This window comes from Bipolaris maydis (assembly GCF_028858645.1).
Source record: "Bipolaris maydis strain C4 unplaced genomic scaffold PSV08scaffold_20, whole genome shotgun sequence".
Classification (NCBI taxonomy): Eukaryota; Fungi; Ascomycota; class Dothideomycetes; order Pleosporales; family Pleosporaceae; genus Bipolaris; species Bipolaris maydis.
The window spans coordinates 166,953-184,403 of record NW_027093876.1 but is presented as its reverse complement, the minus strand read 5'-3'; the positions used below and the strand labels follow the sequence as shown (position 1 = coordinate 184,403).

The following is a 17,451-nucleotide window of genomic DNA, read 5'->3' as shown; positions in this document are numbered from 1 at the left end:
GAATTTGTTTTTATCGAGTTGCATTCTAAAAGGATATAGGGCTGTGCATTTTTCTGCGTAATCCTATCGCCATGACTAATTTTACAACAAACACCATACGGCCATTGTAGCAATTCCCCCATTTGACACGCGAGTATATAAATAGCAAGTGTGAAAAGAAAAAGAAGTGAGGGAGGAAAAGTAAGAAAATATACCAAGGAAGAAGTCTACAAGAAAATCCTCCCAAACCCTTTACCATGGGGCAAATATCTACATGAAAGTATTACAAAATACCTGGAATATAGTCAAAGAGAATGACTCTCCCATAGAGACACCTGCCTTGTTTTCCCAAAACCTGCTGCTCTAGTCTAACATACCAACCGATAAACCTAAAAGCCACCATCATCAGCATCGAAGAATTCAGTACCGGCACTGTCAGTACTCTTCCAACTCTCTCTTGGTATCTTGTCTCGAAGCCATGTCAAAACGGCATCTGTACCCTTTTGTAGGACTTGTCGGTTGGGTACCCTGAACTTGTTTCCTTCAACCTCGAAGCCAGTCAGAGTGCCTTGGAGCAAGCCAATACGTGGCTCCAAGCGGTCAATGTCATTGTTTCCAAGGTTCACAATCCTCAGGTTCGTCAGACTTTCAGCAGAGACCTCTGAAATCTTATTGTCTGATGCCAACAGAGTGGTGAGCGACGGGAATGAGGTGTGAAGGGTAGGCAGAGCACCACTCAGCCGATTTATTGAAACGTCCAAGGTGACAAGGTGCGGTGCTGTGAGATGGGCCGTCAGTGGTGTCAAGCTTGTCAGCTTGTTGCTAGCGAGACGAAGATCGCGAAGTTGAGCGAGCTCAAGCGGCGCTGACAATGCAACTCCAATGGCGTTCCTGGAAAGATCAAGAACAGTGAGGTGTTGAAAAGTTCCAACAACAGGCGGGATAGCGATAAACTTATTGCGCTGCAGTTGGAGTTGACGTAAGCCATTAACAAGAACTTCTGATGTAGCATCGTCAACTTCAAGCTCGTCCATATCCTTGCCTGCTAGATCCAAAGTGCCAGAGGGGGTAAGTTCCCATTTGGATTGAGGTTCTTGAGCATCTCCATTTACAAATTCTTCATCACCCTCGGCAGGGAGATCATCAGCTGGCAACCGGGAGGCCAAGTCACGCTTCAAGTCGTCTGTACCCATGGAAAGGAATTTTCTATCACGCAGAGGGTTGGCAGCCACAGTAAGGTGGTCAAGACTCTCCATAAGTGCAATCTTTTCGTCAAGCTGGGTTATGTCGTTGCCAGTAAAATCCGCAGTACGGAGCTGCTGAAGGGCGGTGAAACCTTCTGGCAAAGCTGTGAGTTTATTCTCTCCCACTAGTAGAGTGATGAGATTGCTCCAACCCGATACTGCAGGCAAAGAGGTAAATCGGTTGATAGAGATATTCAAGACTTTTAGTGCGGGCAAATCAATTGAGTCGTCTTCGCATAGCGACGTAAGAGAGTTCTGGGCCACGTGCAGTTCTTGCAGATGCGTTACAGAATTTCTGGAAAAGAAAGCACCCTCGAGGCGATTCTTAGATGCGTGCAGCTCAATGAGTGCGGAAGAGAAAACCTCGGAGGGAATGCTGCGGAGCTGGTTGTCGGTTACATTAAGCGTACGGAGTTGGGTCAAGCGCTCGAAGCCACTGGGGAGGCTATCTAGCTTATTTGCTTGCAGTTCCAGAATCTCCAATGCCGTAAGATCACACAGCGCTGGTGACAAGGGACCTTCCAGGTTGTTCTCGGCTAGCTTTAACTCCCGAAGAGTGGGTATTTGGGCAATAATGTCAAATACCTCCATGGACAGTTTGTTCCTTGACTGGGCATTGTTAGCACTTTCATACAATACACAAGTGGAGCCAGATGGAGGAGAACCCCGCCGGCTTGAGGAAAAACTTACAAGGTTCAGTTTGGACAACTGTGTAAGTCGTCTCAGGCCCATGGGCAGCTCTTGAAGCATGTTGCCGTGCAAGTCAATATTCTGGACTCCACCAAACTGAGGACCCGCCTCGTCGGAGTCAATCATGTCTTCGACTGTAACATCGGGAAACATGCTGTCTGGGATAATTTCAAGCTCATTATCCGCAGCAAGAATAGAAGTAAGATCTACGACCTCGCCCCACGCCACCTTTGTGTCGTCGGGATCATAAGTATACATTGATAATACATCATCTGGTATCTCTTTAAGGCCCATTGCAGCAATGTTCAGGCGGCCATCTCCACGAGCAGTATCGATACGCCGACGCAGAACAGAGGCGCCGCCCTTGGCGCGCTGGTTAAAAGGGTCTTCATTGAGACCAAAGTCGAAAGTTGCAATTTCGGCTGGATCGGGAATAATGACATCCGAAGGGGGTGTACTGTTCCTAACGGGCTCGGCCCTTGCTCGCTTGGCAGCTTCCCTAGCCTTTGCAATCTGTTCTCTCAAGGCATTTGAGGAGCTCGCAGCCTTTGGCGATGCTTCGACGGGTGCCGGAGCAATGTCTGGCTTCTTTGCCGCTTTAGCTTTTGCAATATGGTCTCGCAGAGCTGCTGAAGAGCTGGCGACCCTCCGAACGGTGTCTGGTGTCTTTTTCACTGGTGTCTCGTGACTTGTGACTGGAGAACTGACGGCAGTACCGGGAGGCGACGTTGATTGTGCAAACATGTTGCCGAGGGACGCCCGGGTTCTCGGAGTGCGGGCAGCCGGATTCTTGGTGTTGGCCATCAAACGCGGCTTGGGTGTATCTTGGAGATTGTGGGCTGCCGATAGTGGCTGCTTCTTAACGGTTGACGCGGAGCGCACAAGGGATGTTTGTCTGGTAGGCGTCACAGCTGATGAAATGACATTGGCACTCGCACTCCGCTTGCCTGGGGATGTCATGGACATTCTGTTGGTAGGCGGGACAGCAAGTCTCTTTGGAGTCCCTGGGATGGTCTGTTGCGAGCCATCGCTGGTCGATGGCCTGCTTCCGTTGGACGTGGCCGACGCCGGGCGTAGCGGTGGCGGCATGCTGTTGTCACTGTTGAAGAAGCTCGATCTGCGCCTTCCCTTCTTTGGTGCTGGTGAAGATGGGAGTTGCGATAGACTCTCTATGGTTCTTTCCGAAAGTGAGGGCCGCTGCTGGTCCGAGCCGTCTGAGACGGCGGCCTCGTGTTCCGCGTCGCTTTCATGGTGTGCTGCCCGTGAGCTGGCGCGCGAAGATGCCCTTGAGGCGGACCTGAAGCCTTCCAGGCGGCCCAATGTGTCTTCCGGACCGCCAGGAACAGAAGACGAGGCTGGACGTGACGATTCCTTGGGCTGGGACGAGACAGGCCGGGCCAGGGGTTTCTTGAAGGCTGAAGCATCGCTGTGGTTGGAGGAAGCGCTCGAGGCAGCAGTCGAGGTGCGGCGTTGGCCAAAGTTGGGGATGCCGCTGACTCTACGGGAAGAGGAGTAGGGGGTCCGTCCTGGGGTTGAACTCGGGGGCGCGGCAATCGAGGGGGCGGCAGCAGCAGCAGGAGGAGGGAGGCCGTTGGGGAGGACGAGCGAGGCCCTGGATGTCTTCTTCTGCAGGGTCGAGGCGGTTGGGCGCGAGATGGAGGCCAAGGAGGGCTTCTTGCGCAGTTGCTCGGTCGAGGGGGTGGCACGCAGCTGCGACTGGCTGGCCGACTGGCGCAGGACGGGCAGACGAGAGGCGGGGGCGGGCCTGGGGATGCCCGAGGGGCGGGTTGACGAAGACTGGTCCATGGTGTTGGGCGCTACAGGATGTCACGCTCACGCCTAGGGGTTCCGCAGGCGTTCATGCAGACTCGCATCGACAGACAAAGGAGCTAGAGGCACGCCCGGCCGGGAGCGAGGGTCGAGGATCGTGTGGCGACAAGACAAATTGGCTGGGGCCAGAGTTATTCTCCGCGCCGGGCGCAGCAGCCAGTCTGAGCGTGAACGGGAGGGCGCGGTTGCCCAGCCGACACGCTGCTGTCTGTGTTTTATCGACATGGCGGCCGTTTGGGCCTAGCGCCGCCTGCGCGCACTGCAACCAAGGCAGCCAGCACTGGGCCCGCGACGCTGCGGCCGCCCACGACACGTCTGCCACCACGGCCCATTTTGCCCTTCCTTCACCCTCACCACCGCCTGCGACTCCTTGCCCGCCACCGCACGCGGCCCACAGCGCGCCCCGACGCCGTCCTCGCCTTCTCCACACACGCACAAGTCGCGCTCCCGCGCCGCAATGGACGCCCACCAACACGCTCCTCAACACCACCACCAGCCCGCGTCGCCAGGCACCACCGCCAAGCTGGCCTCGCCCGCCCCCCGCACCACGTCCTCGATGACGCCGCCCCCCTCGTCCTCACAGGCGCCCGCTGCTCGCGCGGCAATGCGGACGCCTTCTCCCCCCACTCCCCAGCTCACCTCTCCCCCGCCCACGACCAAGCTGCCTGACCAGGCGTCTGCCCTGGCCGACTTGGGCGCGGGCCTGTATCCCCAGGACCAGGTCAACAGTGCCTCTGTCCAGGAACTGAGGGCCATGGTCAACAGCCTGTCCAGCGCACTGCGCGATATGCGACTCTCGGCAGCCCACTACAAGCTGCAGCACAACATGGCCGTCATGGAGAGCCAAGAAGCCGCGAGCCGCATGGCTGTCGAGCTGGCCATGGCCCAGCGCGAGCTCGACGTGCTGCAGCAAGCCGAGGAGAAGCGTCGTGCCACAATGGCCGCGCCAGAACAGACGTACCAGGACTCGGCCAACGCGGCCAATGCCGTCATGGTCTCTGAACTGACCCGCCAGAACCAAGTCCTCCAGAGCGAAAACGACGAGCTGCGAGAGATGCTGGAGCAGCAGAAGCGCTTGACTGAGCACCGCGAGGGCGAGCTGGCAAGTCTCATCGAGGAAAACGACCGGCTCAAGACGAGAATCCGCAACAACCGCGACCACATTGCCCCTCTGCTGGAGCAAATCGAGCAATCCTCGCCCCGCTCTACCTTTGGCACTCCCGCACAGCCCACTCCAAGAAACCGTCTCAATCGCGTTCCGCCTCCCCCGCTCTCTCAGCAAAACAGGAGCCAGAGCAACTTTGAGGCTCTGTTGTTGGCCGACAAGATGCTCAGCCAAGACGCGTCCACGGCTCCTTCGACTCCCAACAGAGTGCAGGCGCCAAGGGCACGCTTCAGTCACCAGCGAGGTGCACAATCCATGTCATCACTGCCTCAAACACCCAACCAGAGAGCTGCCTTCCCCCGTGCCGAGGTGCCTCGCACACCGCCCCTCTTTGCGCCAACCACCATTCCCCAGTCAGCACCCCCAGTCCACTACCAGCAGAAGCCCGAAAGCATCCGGCGCCAGAGCAGCAATTCGACCATCACTGCCTCGAGCATTGACGAAGAAGAGGCTTTCACAGACCGAGAAGACGACCAGGTGCCGGAATCTCAAGCGAGCCAGATGGCACGAAGCCTGCTGCAACAACCGCCCCCAGCAAAGGGCATCATGTCTGCACCGGCCTCGCAGCCTTCGAATCTTGTGCAGAGCAAAATCTTCGGCCAGGTCAAAAAGGGCCATGGCTTGACTCGCGCAAACGAGCTCAAGAGGGGCCGCATGCCATCAACAGCGGACTTGCGAAATCAGACCAGTCCGCCAAAGCGCGGACGCGTCGATCAAGGTGTAGGTCTTGGCATTGGTGGTTTGTTGCGCGAGTGAAAGATACGAACTGTTCCTGACCTTTTTTGTGTGCCAGGGCATTTATTATTAAGTCTTCACGAACACTCATGATTATGGCGACAACGGGCAAGCGAGCGATTCGGATTTGCACCTGGCAGCTGGTTTTGTATTTGTGCTTTGTTTTTGTTTCGGGATACCCTTCTAGCTGCGCTATCAGACGACGCAGCGACTTGTTATTGTATTTGTTTACGTCCATGTGCTGATGTATGTTGTATGAGGTGACATGTGGTGAACTGAGGAATTATTAGTTTATGTAGATCTACTCGACTCGAATGTTAAATCCAATCATGCGCGTGATGCCATACGCCTACTTGAGACTTGTAGCCTCTGGACTTGATGGTACCTAATCCTTGTCCTCTGCATGTCGTTGCATTAAGAAGGCAGTGGTATAGATGCGCCTTCCTGAAAAGTTGCCATTAACTCATTCCCTGTGTTTTTGTGGTAATCACAACCATTACGTCGCTAGCGTCGCTGCCAGCTCTTGACATTAACCGTTCTCACATTTCTTCATTCAACTTGTTTACTGACCTCATTGCATGCTCAAGAACTTAAACTCCGATGCTAGGATATCGGGACGAATTTCATCAGTGTGGACGATGACAGCCAAAGACCAAACGGATTCCATCCCCATCTTCACTTTCGCCTTCATCATCACACAACACGGTTATATCACTGGAAACCACTACTCCTTCCAGTTCAACACCCAGTCAACATCTCAACTCTGTGCAACAAACTGAAAACACTCATCGTACAGGAGATCGGAAATTGCAGACATGGGCTCAAGGTTGCACATGCTGAGTGGCAGAAGATGAAAGAACAGGAAGTCAATATTATTAAAGCAGAGAAGAATTCATTAGACGAAGCCCATGAACGCATCAGGCAGCACAAATGCACTTGCGACGAGATTAACAAGTTGCTCAAAACCTTACCAACAAACCACAGCGTACAGATTGTGCATAACGCCTTAATGCTGTTCTTGCTGGAGCAAAATCATCTGGCCGTCATTGAAGAAGATAATGGAGCTCATTTGGGAGACAGAGTATACCAATGAATGGATGGAAGGAAGAAAGATTATAGAAAAGGACCTGAAGTTCATATGGCAAGAACAGAAAAAGCTCATCAACCGCCAGCCCAGATGCGAGGAGCTTCTTGTCCAACGTTAAAACGAGGCCGGTGAACTCTTGGGGAAGCAGTCAAAGTTCTATAGGGCGCTTCCAAGTCGAGTCGAAAGTGAAGCTGCCAGTCTCAACCGAAACTTGGACAATTTCAACTGAAGCATTTGCAAGGTCCAGACCTTCCATTGTGTAAGAAACCATGGAAATGGGGAAATGGAGTTGGTTCTAGTGCAGTACTTGGGTTGTCTTTTCTCATAGTGCATGATGATGTCTCTTTGATGATACCGGTGCAGACCCTCCATCGACCCTGTTCCGGCAGTTGTCGCTTTCCCCGCACAGGGTGTGAAGATGCTTGTGTATTACAGGAAATGACAGTTAGGAACCCTTTCTATACACGATCACTATTGCCCAAGCTACTGTTTTCTTGTTCGGACGACCAGTCTCTCAGCATCTTAGCGACATTGTCAAGCGGCGCGGTACGACAATCAACATGGAGCGTGTAAGTACTGGATCTGCGTCCCCAGAGTTGATGATACATTGTCTTATGAGATTCAAATGTCATTATACCTCGGTGTAGATGATTATCATATCTACCATCTACTCAACGGTTCTATTAGGAACTACTGACTAGATCATTAGGTCCGCAAAATTTGCACCCTATGCAAAATCGAAAGGCAATTTGAGCACAGCACAAGGCGCGGTAACAGCTGCCCTATCCCGCGACCCTCGCGAGGACATGCCAATCCTAATGCTCAGAAAGGACGAACGGCCTTTGCTTATGACACTACACGAACAAATGCACCGCTAAAGAAGAGAAACACTCTTCGGAAGAAGAATAGAAATGCTGCCATGAGTACCCAAGGTGCTGGTAATCCACCACAGCAATAGAATCCAGGCTTACAAAAGCACAGCAAAAGATCGTTCTGCAACATGTCATTCAACAAAAGAAGACACAGGAGTCGCAAAATCTGCATGGCTACGTACATGGCTTAACAAGCTTCCCATCACCACATGTCCCAAACCCCCCACAACACCTCCATCCAGCACCTCTCCCCCTCCCCGAAAAGCCACAAGCGTAGACCTGTCCCGCATAATCCCCTTCCGCTGCACAGAAAAGTCACCCACTTCCCAACCCACAAACACCACAGCACCCACCGCCCACCGCACCCGCATACCCCTAACCACCAAATCCAGCAGCATTCCCAACCTCTCCCGCCACCTCTCCCTCTCCAAAAAGCCCACCCATAAAATTAACACAACCACCACCACCCCTTCTACCCCAACAAAACTCCAAAAACGAGCTCCCGCCCCTCCTCGCCCCAAATCCACCACAACTACCACAACCGCCCTTCGCCCAACCCCAGCACCGCCCTCCTCCTCTACCACCACCACCCCCATGCCCCTCGCTGAGTCGCACCCAGAACAGCCAAAAGGATCAGTGGTGGTGGGTGATGGACGGAATAGCACTGCGTACCTGACTATTACCGCTGCTGCCACGGCGGGAGAGGAAGAAGAGGAGCTGGAGATGAATGAGACAAGGCGCGTTATGTGGGAATATTGGAATGTGCACTGTAGGTTTTTGGTCGAGGAGTGGAGTGATGATTGAGTCATCGGGCGATTGATTTCGAGATTGTTTTGTGTCAGAGGCTTGATATGGCTGGGGTTTCCTATGTTGGCGTGATTTGACTTTTTGTTTTCATTCTTATTTGGGGGGTGGGAGATGGAGGAGGGTGAGGAGGAAATTTAATAGGAATATGGGGGGGTATCTGGTTGAGGGATGTATACAGACTGTTCGTGGGAGAGAAGGAGAGAGTCGACACTTTTAAGACGAAAAAAAAAAGGTTATCAGTGAATACCATGGAAAAGAGTTTTCATGGAGTGATACCCCCCTTCCCCCCCGTTTCTAGATATGGACAAAAACAAAAGGACTTTCATAGTTTTACAAACACAACAAAAAGGAACGGAAAAAAAGGGGGAGACTGCAAGGACTAGGGCTAACCGCCGGGTTAACCCTATATAAAAAAAATACCTTATACATCCCCGCCATTGTGCGCTAGTCTTGCAGTCGATCCCCTCCATTTTTGACAGGAAAGAAAAAAATAACTAAGAAAAAAAAGGAAAAATCCCCATCATGCACGTTGGAATTCAAGTTCTCACTTCCTCGCCTTTCCCCTCGACTTACTCCTCGTAACCCTTGCCCTTGGTGCATCATCATCCTCGGTACTCTCGGTGGGAACGTGAACGCCCAGCCCCTCGTCAGCCCCAATCATAATGCCATCATCTTCCGTCTCTCGATTGTCGGAATCGATACCTCCGTCCGGACTCTGCGTGCGGAGATGAGCCTCGCTTTTCGCACGGCGTTCAGCCTCCCAGCCCTTGACTAGGCGTGTAACATCGTCTTCACGGACCTTTTCCTTGCCGTTCCATGCACTACAGCCGCCACAGCGCCAGCGGCCGACGTCTTCCAGTGTACGCGCGCCGGGGGGTGCTTGGCCGTTGACGAGGCGGCATTCTGTGCAGATTAGGGCGAAGCGGTTCTTAGCCTGCGTCTCGTCTTCTCCGAGCAGGGCATCGAGAATACGGTCGTACCAGTGGGTTTCAGGGACTGTAGGGGGTTGTATGGCAGGTTCCTGCTGCTGCTGCTGCTTGTTCAGATGAGATTCAAAGGCATTGGATGCAAATTCAGCACCGGGAGCATTGAGGGGAGGCAGCGATGGCGGAGGTGGAGGTGTCACAATCGAAGGCACCTGTTGCGGAGTTGTCGGAAGCTGGGGAGGCTGAGGTCGGTGGATGTTTGCAGTAGGCGGAGGAGCTATGCCAGTGCGTGGACCTGGCGGCGGTAGCGGCTTCTGGGGTCCCCTTGACCTGCTGCGAGCAGGAGAGTCATCCTCATCCTGAACCGACTCTTTTGGCTTTGGCGAAGCACCACCGTATTTCTCCAGCAGTTGCTGCGTTGAGTTGTACTTTGTGGCCTCCTTTAGACGCTCGATAGTGGCGTCGCGCTCCTTATCCAACTTTTCGAGGTAATGCTCCGTGTTCCGAATGCGGTAGTCAAAGTAGCTCATGAGCGCATAGCGTAGACCGTAGATGCTGCGGCACGGTGGTTAGCCAGATATGACGCGTTAACGGCTCCAAAGGTGGGACGTACAGTAGTGGGCCGCCCGCGACAACAGACCCCTCAATGGGACCCCAATTCTGCCAGCCAGTGACAAAAGTGAGGACGACGGCGATCAGAATATATGCAAAGCCAGCATATAGCGTCCACATGACACGCGCGCGGCGCGCAAGCTGCTTCTGTTTGTCATTTCGCGCGGCGGCTCTGTTGATCTTGCCAGTGAGGGCGTTGAGTGTTCTCTCAAAAGACGCGGCGTCTTCGCTGCCCTGTTGCCGTTAGCGTGAGAAAGCGGGAGGTAGTGAGAGAGGATAGTCACCTTCCAGGGCCAGAAAGACACCATGGTGACTCAGTGGCAGATCGAAGCCCGGCGTGGGAGCTCGATTTGTACTGTAGAGGCCAGTTGTGCGTGCTCGTGTGTGGACCTCTGTGAGGCCTGACATCAGCGCCGACGCAACTGTTGGATCGACGACAGGGATCTTCCCGAAAGACAGCATCACGTGCAATTAATCTTCTTTGCGGACCTCCGCGCCCTCGTTATTTGCTATCCATTCAACTCTCACGTCAACACACCATGGCATTGGCAGCTTACCGGAATCTGCTGCGGTCTGCGCGCATCGCCTTCCAAGGTACGGACACTTCACTGTATTTTGAAAACATGCTCACAGCGATAGGCGACACTCACACACTCGTGGCCGCCCGCGCAGAGGTCCGCAAGACCTTTGAGTCAAATCGCAATCTGCGCATTGGAAGCGAGGAGCTGCAAAAGTCTTTGGTACATGCAGAAGAGGTGTCCAAGTTCCTGCGCGAGAACGTAGTGCAGGGCCAAGCGGAGGACCCAGATGGCAAATACAGTATGCAATATACAACATCGCTGGCATTGGCGCCTCCCGGCTAACAATCTATAGAACTACGGATACATGAGCACACCGAACGAGGCGATAACGAGGACATCAAAAAGGGAAAGGGAAAAACTACATTAGGCGGAACAAAGTGCTGCTCGTCCTAGGCTTTTTATCCATAACAAATTGAATCGTGATACCCATGCATGCAATCCGCGCATCGCAAAACGCCGTCCCAATGCAAGGAAATATTAAACTAGTTTAGTTGCCTGCCAGACTGGCATATTGGACTTCATCGTCGGCACCGGGTGGCGGCGCAATGACCATGCTGTCAAGACTGCTCTGTGGACCAGCCTCAATGGCGGCTTGAGAAGCGGCAGCGGCCCGTCGCGATGATCCAGCCACTTGACGCCCTTCCTTTGCGTATTGCATCCTGACATTCTGGTCCAGGCTGTCCAGCTGCTTCGGCTTGCCCCAAGTGACTCGCATCGGGCAACCCTTGATAACTACCTTGCCCTTGAGAGATGCTGCCGCAGTCTCTGCATCCTCTCTCTTGGCGTAGTTGACGTATGCACAGTGCGCTCGGTGCGAGCAAACCAGCGACCGGAGCTGGCCATATTGTGTAAAGTGCTTGCGGATCTCGTGTTCTGGCAGATCGTCCTCTACACCAGTGACAAAGAGCGATGCAACGTTGGGGTCAGAAGGTGGTAGCCAGTCTTGCGGACTCGGCTCTGCGGCTGGACCTCCCATGCGACCTCCTCGTCCTGGCCGTACACCTCCTCGTGCAGAAGGACCGCGAGAGTCTCGGGTTCTGATGGGTCCGGGGATGTGGTTGCTCTCGCGGCTCGCACCTGCACTTGCACCTCCGCTACCACTACCGCCGGGCGCTGGCAACGCCTTTTGTCCGCTGCTCTCGCCCGCCTCGGCCTCTAACCGTCGTTGCTTCTTGTAGTATGGCTCGCTCTGTGCGAGGCGCTTCAAAAGATCACGCGCCTTCTCGTCGGTCTTTTCGTAGGCTTCCATGGCTCCCCGTCCCTCCTCGATTTCTTTCTCGTGTTCCTGCGCGTAGTATTGTCGGTTGATGTCGCTCTGCGGGCCAGGTGCAACCATCTTCAGCGCCGCGTCACGGACAACAATGGGCAGACCAAACGAAAGATCCAGCATACAGTGCTGGCAGCAGTTCTTGAGACGCGCGCATGTCAGGCAGATGTTGGTGCGCTTCTGTCGGGAGGTGCGGTCGGCCTTCCAGCGGAAGATGGTAAAGGGTCGCGTGCAAATCTTGCACTCGGCGCCATAGTCCTCCTTGAGCATCTGCACATAGGGGTTATCGGGCAGACATTTTTCGCAGACGGACGGAAAGTCAGTCGTCTCCCAGCCGCTGCGGTTCAAGTCGCTCTTGATCTGGGGCGGCATGGCGGGCAAGGAGCGCGCAAGCAGTCGTGATTATTGAGAATGTCTTGCGGCAATCTACTCTGGCGATGGCAATGAGCGTATCAGCAGGCGTTGTGTACGTGAGAGTGGGTCGCAGCGATGATTGATTGCGACGACGGGCGGCGAAGATTGATGAGCAAGGTTGGTGGAGTGGCGCTAGGAACAAATGTCCAGGCTTGGCTTTCACGCGCCACGAGGGGGCAGCCGCTAGTGCCGTTGACCAGACCGCGTACAGAGTGCGCTGTGATTGGCCGACTGCAGATTCCCCCCTTTGAATTTGTCCACCCTGCCTACCCATACCGCTCTTTCCCTCCAGCATTGCGTTCTTATAAAGTTTCCAGGGTCCTCGCCTTTGGAATTGCTTCTCCGACACCCGCTTTCATCTGTTCCACTTTTACATCACTCTTTATATCCCTTCTAATATCTACAATGTCTCCCGTTGCGCTTGAGAAGGAGGACCATACTCGCGATGCCGAGTTTAACAAGGCCATGCACGGCCAGACTGCAAAGTCTCGCGGTGGCATGACGGCCATGCTCGGCAAGGACAAGGCTGCTCAGCAAGCCGCCGTTGACGAGTACTTCAAGCATTGGGACAACAAGGCGGCAAAGGACGAGACCGAGGAGACTCGCAAGGTATGCAACAGGTGGCTCCTAAACACTAGCATGTAGGCTAACGTGTGACAGGAACGACGAGACGAGTACGCCACCCTCACCAGGCATTACTACAACCTTGCTACCGATCTATACGAGTATGGTTGGGGCCAGTCTTTCCACTTCTGTCGCTATGCCTACGGCGAGTCCTTTTACCAGGCAATTGCCCGTCACGAGCACTACCTTGCCCACAAGATGAACCTCCAGGACAACATGCGCGTTCTCGACGTTGGGTGTGGTGTTGGTGGACCTGCGCGCGAGATTGTCAAGTTCGCTGGTGTCAACGTCACTGGCCTGAACAACAACGACTACCAGATTGAGCGTGCGACTGCCTACGCCGAGAAGGAGGGTCTTTCACACAAGCTCAACTTCGTCAAGGGTGACTTTATGGTAAGCATTGCCTGACGCCTAGTACTATTCCCCACTAACGTGCGCCCAGCAAATGTCCTTCCCTGACAACTCCTTCGATGCCGTCTACGCCATCGAAGCTACCGTCCACGCACCGTCGCTCGAGGGCATCTACAGCGAGATTTTCCGCGTCCTCAAGCCCGGCGGTGTCTTTGGTGTATACGAGTGGCTCATGACCGACAAGTACGATAACGACAACCCTCACCACCGCGAGATCCGCCTTGGTATCGAGATTGGTGATGGTATCTCCAACATGGAGAAGGTTGAGGTTGCGCTCGCTGCCATGAAGGCGGCTGGTTTCGTCATGGAGCACCACGAGGATTTGGCTGAGAGGGACGACCCTTACCCATGGTACTGGCCTCTGTCTGGTCAGCTCAAGTACATCAGCACCCTTGGCGACATCCCCACCATCCTTCGTATGACCAAGGTTGGACGTGGACTCGTCCACAGGTTCGTTGGTTGCCTTGAGACAATTGGTCTTGCCCCCAAGGGCACTCAGAAGACCGCCGACAGTCTTGCCCTGGCCGCTGACTGCCTTGTTGCCGGTGGCCGCGAGAAGCTTTTCACACCCATGTACCTCATGGTCGGAAGGAAACCAGCGGATGCTTAATTTTTTTTTCCTTTCTTGCTTCACCTTGCATTAGAATTCGTTTCGCATCTTAGGCCTGGTTGGTCGCGGGCATTTTTGTTTCATCTTTCCATGTAGGAGAGCAATCTCCTAGCATTTACATCAACGCGCCTTGGAGACGCGGATATATATAGTATAATAGCTGGTAGCAAAGCAAGGTCTAGGGTAGGTGACGGTAACGCGAAACGTGGTGAAGATAGAGGAGAATGAAATACGTAATACGCCTATTGGAATGGACACCGAACGTGGGAGATGGATGAGTGAATGTTCAAGGGCTGTGTTTATTATTAGCATGTCTGGAATGGAGATGCGGTGCGGGATTCAAGTTGGCATGTCCGTCCGGCAGAGGCGTTATTCCCCGCCGTATGTGTTAATCCCCGGCGTTGAGGGCTGCCGGAGCTGAAGAAGTCAAGTGTCGGGTGTTCTCGCACTTGAGAGTAGGGGACCCACCCGAAGCTTTATGACTTTTAGCGCGTTCAGGGCCCCAACGATTCGCATCCCCGACCTCCGAAGAAATTGTCCAGCAGCCCCAGCAACCACCAGAAGCCTCAGCGGCCAGTACTCGCCTCCGGCATTTCCTCACCACACCCCCCAAAACCCGCACATCACACACAATGGCTGCCTCAAGGCTCCTCCGACCGGCCTCGCGCCTCATTGCCTCGACACGACAGGCGCCCGCTTTCCGACCTGCTTTCCGCGCCGCTGCCCTGACACCGTCAATTGCAAGGAGAGGATATGCGTCGGGACAAAAGGAGATGACTGTGCGAGAGGCGCTCAATGAGGCCATGGCCGAGGAGATGGAGCGAAATGACAAGGTCTTTGTGCTCGGAGAGGAAGTTGCGCAATACAATGGAGCGTATGTGACCCACCATGCCCATTTCGGACAATTCAATTCTGCGATGAGCGAGAGACAGCTGCAATCAGAAGCAGCATATGTCCCATCGATTCGAATTGGGCTCAAGCTAAAGCGGGTGCTGATGGATTTCCTAGTTACAAGGTCACCAAGGGCCTCCTCGACCGCTTCGGTGAGAAGAGGGTAATCGACTCTCCCATCACCGAGTCTGGTTTCGCTGGTCTGACCGTCGGTGCTGCGCTCGCTGGCCTCCACCCCGTTGTAAGTACTTTCAAGTTCTCCTGATCTACAAAAGCAATTCTGACAGAGATACCAGTGCGAGTTCATGACCTTTAACTTTGCCATGCAAGCCATTGACCAGATTATCAACTCCGCCGCAAAGACCCACTACATGTCTGGTGGTATTCAGCCCTGCAACATCACCTTCCGTGGTCCCAACGGTTTCGCTGCTGGTGTCGCTGCCCAGCACTCGCAAGATTACACTGCGTGGTACGGAAGCATTCCCGGATTGAAGGTTGTCTCGCCATACAGTGCAGAGGATGCCAAGGGTCTGCTCAAGGCTGCTATCCGTGACCCTAACCCGGTCGTTGTCCTGGAGAACGAGTAGGTTACATTGATTGCGCAGTTAGTTTGCAAATTGCTAACGTAAGCCAGGCTTCTGTACGGTCTCTCTTTCCCTGTCAGCGAGGAGGTTCAGAGGGACGACTTTGTCATTCCTGTAAGACACCCCACCTTTTTACCCACTGACCAGCATACTAACCGTACCCTCAGTTCGGAAAGGCCAAGATCGAGCGCCCCGGCAAGGACCTCACCATCGTCACCCTCTCCCGCTGCGTCGGCCAGTCCCTCGTCGCCGCCGAACAACTCAAGTCCAAGTACGGTGTTGAGGCCGAAGTCATCAACCTGCGCTCCATCAAGCCTCTTGATGTTGAAGCCATTGTCAAGTCCGTCAAGAAGACCGGCCACATGCTCTGCGTCGAGTCTGGCTTCCCCAGCTTCGGTGTCGCAAGCGAAATCATGGCACTTACTTGCGAGTACGCCTTTGACTACCTTGAGGCTCCCCCTGCTAGGGTCACTGGTGCTGAGGTCCCCACTCCCTACGCTCAGAAGCTCGAGGAGATGAGCTTCCCCACCGAGACTCTGATTGCCGACTACGCTGCTAAGCTACTTAGGGTATAAATGTCGAAAGTAGTGGTTAGTTGCAACTGATAGGTATAGCTCTGGGTATGCAATTGATTCAGTGTGTATCGCGCATGGAACATGGTTAGGGGGAGGGCGGATTGGCGTAGGCAGGGATGATAGCTGGCCCCCGATTTTAGACTCGAAACGCGGGAATCTTTTTTGGGGTTCCTTTTTCGGGGCATCTTTTATTTTGTATGATCAGATGATGAAGACATTTGGAATATTTGGTTTTCCTCTCGCCTCTCTGTTTGTTCTCCGTCGTCTTGAAGGGGAGTGTTTTTTTTGGGTGTATCTCGCCATGTGTTTTGTTATGTGTGGACAACGAGTGTGAATATCTTACATGTGCTCTAGAAGGGATGGATTAAAAGATATAGAAACGCGAACAATTCGACTAGAAAACCTACGCTAACATGATGATGTAACTTGTTTCGTTGGTTGATATCACGAGTTTGATGGGTTTAGCATAAATTTCAGCATCTTGGCCTTTTTTGGGGGGAGGGGACTTTGGGTTACAACTTGGAGTGTGCAAGTACCAGCTTGCATTGATGAAATTACAGCAGGATTCTTTTATGTCTGATTGTCTTTTACATACGTTGGACCACAGAAGAGAAATTGCAGTGGATATGTAAATTGTGCGAGTTTATCACGGATGTTGGTGGTAGTGTGGAGAGGTTTGCATGCAACTGTCTTAGATTCTAATAGATTTTGTCATGAGTCTCGATGATGTATGCTGGGTTCATTTTCTTCTTCGCCTGGAAGAGAGTGTGATTTTTCAGATCTCGTGCAAGTTGGAATTGCGCATGTAGGTTTTGGTTCTTACTCTTACTTTTTCTTGTTTCTCCCCGGCTTTCAAGAGATTCTGTGTGTACTTGGGGTTGTTGCAGTTTCACTTCATTAGTATGCTGTTTTCGTTTTGATCTTGAAGAAGCGACTGTGAGATCAACGGTTTCCTGCAAGGTGCATTATATCAGAGTATTGTGTGGGGGTTTCAGATGCTTGGCTTAGTTGTGGGGTATTGAGGGGGAAAGAGGTAGGTGGATGCATGGTTTTGTGAATTTGGATGGTGTTACGGGACTTTTCCTAAGTAAGTGAAAAGGAAGAGGAGAAGAGGGAAGGTGGGGGTGATGATGGTTATGAACAGTCGATAGGATTGGTAGGTATACAGGAGCATGGACGTGAATGAGGAGTGGTGCGGAAATATGCACCAGGAAGGTGGGAAATGCTGGATAGGTCAGGTAGACAGTGGACAGGTGTGTGAGAAGAAAATTTTGGGGAGGGGGGGGGGGGGGGGGGGGGGGAAGGGGGATTGCTATTTGTCTGTGAGAGGACGCGTGTTTTGTTGAGAAGTGTTAGTAGTTTCAATAGTAAGTGCTCAATTGTGCTTGGATGAGATGGTGTCCACCATCTAACCGGAGACCAAATCAACTTTGTATGCTTATATGGCCTTTGAGTTCATCAAGCAAGGCTTCAGTGTCAAGTTGTAGTGCCAAGGCTTTTGATTTAGAGTCGATCTGTGGCAAAGCAGAACTCTCTTGATTGGAGAC

General features: G+C 53.3%; 5 protein-coding genes across 5 annotated transcripts; 3 read left to right on the top strand and 2 right to left on the bottom strand.

The window, feature by feature from the left end:
* Positions 1 to 26: 26 nt before the first annotated feature.
* On the bottom strand, positions 27 to 3,719 carry PSV08DRAFT_212738 (uncharacterized protein; the record flags this gene model as incomplete). The annotated part of the gene is made up of 2 exons (XM_066092101.1): positions 27 to 1,832; positions 1,914 to 3,719. 2 exons carry the CDS (start codon positions 3,717 to 3,719, stop codon positions 369 to 371), a joined length of 3,270 nt encoding a protein of 1,089 aa, XP_065947915.1. The 3' UTR covers positions 27 to 368.
* Positions 3,720 to 4,200: 481 nt separating this feature from the next.
* Positions 4,201 to 5,926, top strand: PSV08DRAFT_385357 (uncharacterized protein; the record flags this gene model as incomplete). The annotated part of the gene is made up of 1 exon (XM_014218164.2): positions 4,201 to 5,926. One exon carries the CDS (start codon positions 4,201 to 4,203, stop codon positions 5,662 to 5,664), a length of 1,464 nt encoding a protein of 487 aa, XP_014073639.2. The 3' UTR covers positions 5,665 to 5,926.
* Positions 5,927 to 7,290: 1,364 nt separating this feature from the next.
* On the top strand, positions 7,291 to 8,406 carry PSV08DRAFT_252863 (uncharacterized protein; the record flags this gene model as incomplete). The annotated part of the gene is made up of 3 exons (XM_014218145.1): positions 7,291 to 7,299; positions 7,440 to 7,668; positions 7,712 to 8,406. The coding sequence occupies 3 exons, from the start codon at positions 7,291 to 7,293 to the stop codon at positions 8,404 to 8,406; spliced, it is 933 nt and encodes a 310-aa protein (XP_014073620.1).
* Positions 8,407 to 8,653: 247 nt separating this feature from the next.
* PSV08DRAFT_413306 (pre-mrna-splicing factor slt11) lies at positions 8,654 to 12,316 on the bottom strand. Its single transcript, XM_066093953.1, has 3 exons — positions 11,046 to 12,316; positions 9,949 to 10,181; positions 8,654 to 9,890 (listed from the first exon to the last, which is right to left on the bottom strand). Exons 1-3 carry the CDS (start codon positions 12,165 to 12,167, stop codon positions 8,954 to 8,956), a joined length of 2,292 nt encoding a protein of 763 aa, XP_065947914.1. The 5' UTR covers positions 12,168 to 12,316; the 3' UTR covers positions 8,654 to 8,953.
* A 186-nt stretch (positions 12,317 to 12,502) lies between these two features.
* Positions 12,503 to 16,151, top strand: PSV08DRAFT_413304 (uncharacterized protein). Its single transcript, XM_014218132.2, has 8 exons — positions 12,503 to 12,818; positions 12,870 to 13,226; positions 13,276 to 13,817; positions 14,501 to 14,728; positions 14,863 to 14,986; positions 15,042 to 15,328; positions 15,380 to 15,443; positions 15,497 to 16,151. Exons 1-8 carry the CDS (start codon positions 12,615 to 12,617, stop codon positions 15,902 to 15,904), a joined length of 2,214 nt encoding a protein of 737 aa, XP_014073607.2. The 5' UTR covers positions 12,503 to 12,614; the 3' UTR covers positions 15,905 to 16,151.
* Positions 16,152 to 17,451: the final 1,300 nt, after the last annotated feature.

What these genes read in the sequence shown, in the direction of transcription:
- PSV08DRAFT_413304 (XM_014218132.2), top strand. Translation starts at nt 12,615, where the DNA reads ATGTCTCCCGTTGCGCTTGAGAAGGAGGACCATACTCGCGATGCCGAG. An exon ending in AGACCGAGGAGACTCGCAAG is followed by an intron (nt 12,819 to 12,869) that starts GTATGCAACAGG and finishes AACGTGTGACAG; the next exon opens with GAACGACGAGACGAGTACGC. An exon ending in TCGTCAAGGGTGACTTTATG is followed by an intron (nt 13,227 to 13,275) that starts GTAAGCATTGCC and finishes ACGTGCGCCCAG; the next exon opens with CAAATGTCCTTCCCTGACAA.
- PSV08DRAFT_413306 (XM_066093953.1), bottom strand. Translation starts at nt 12,167, where the DNA reads ATGCCGCCCCAGATCAAGAGCGACTTGAACCGCAGCGGCTGGGAGACG. An exon ending in CACCCGGTGCCGACGATGAA is followed by an intron (nt 10,182 to 11,045) that starts GTCCAATATGCC and finishes TAACGGCAACAG; the next exon opens with GGCAGCGAAGACGCCGCGTC. An exon ending in GTCGCGGGCGGCCCACTACT is followed by an intron (nt 9,891 to 9,948) that starts GTACGTCCCACC and finishes ACCGTGCCGCAG; the next exon opens with CATCTACGGTCTACGCTATG.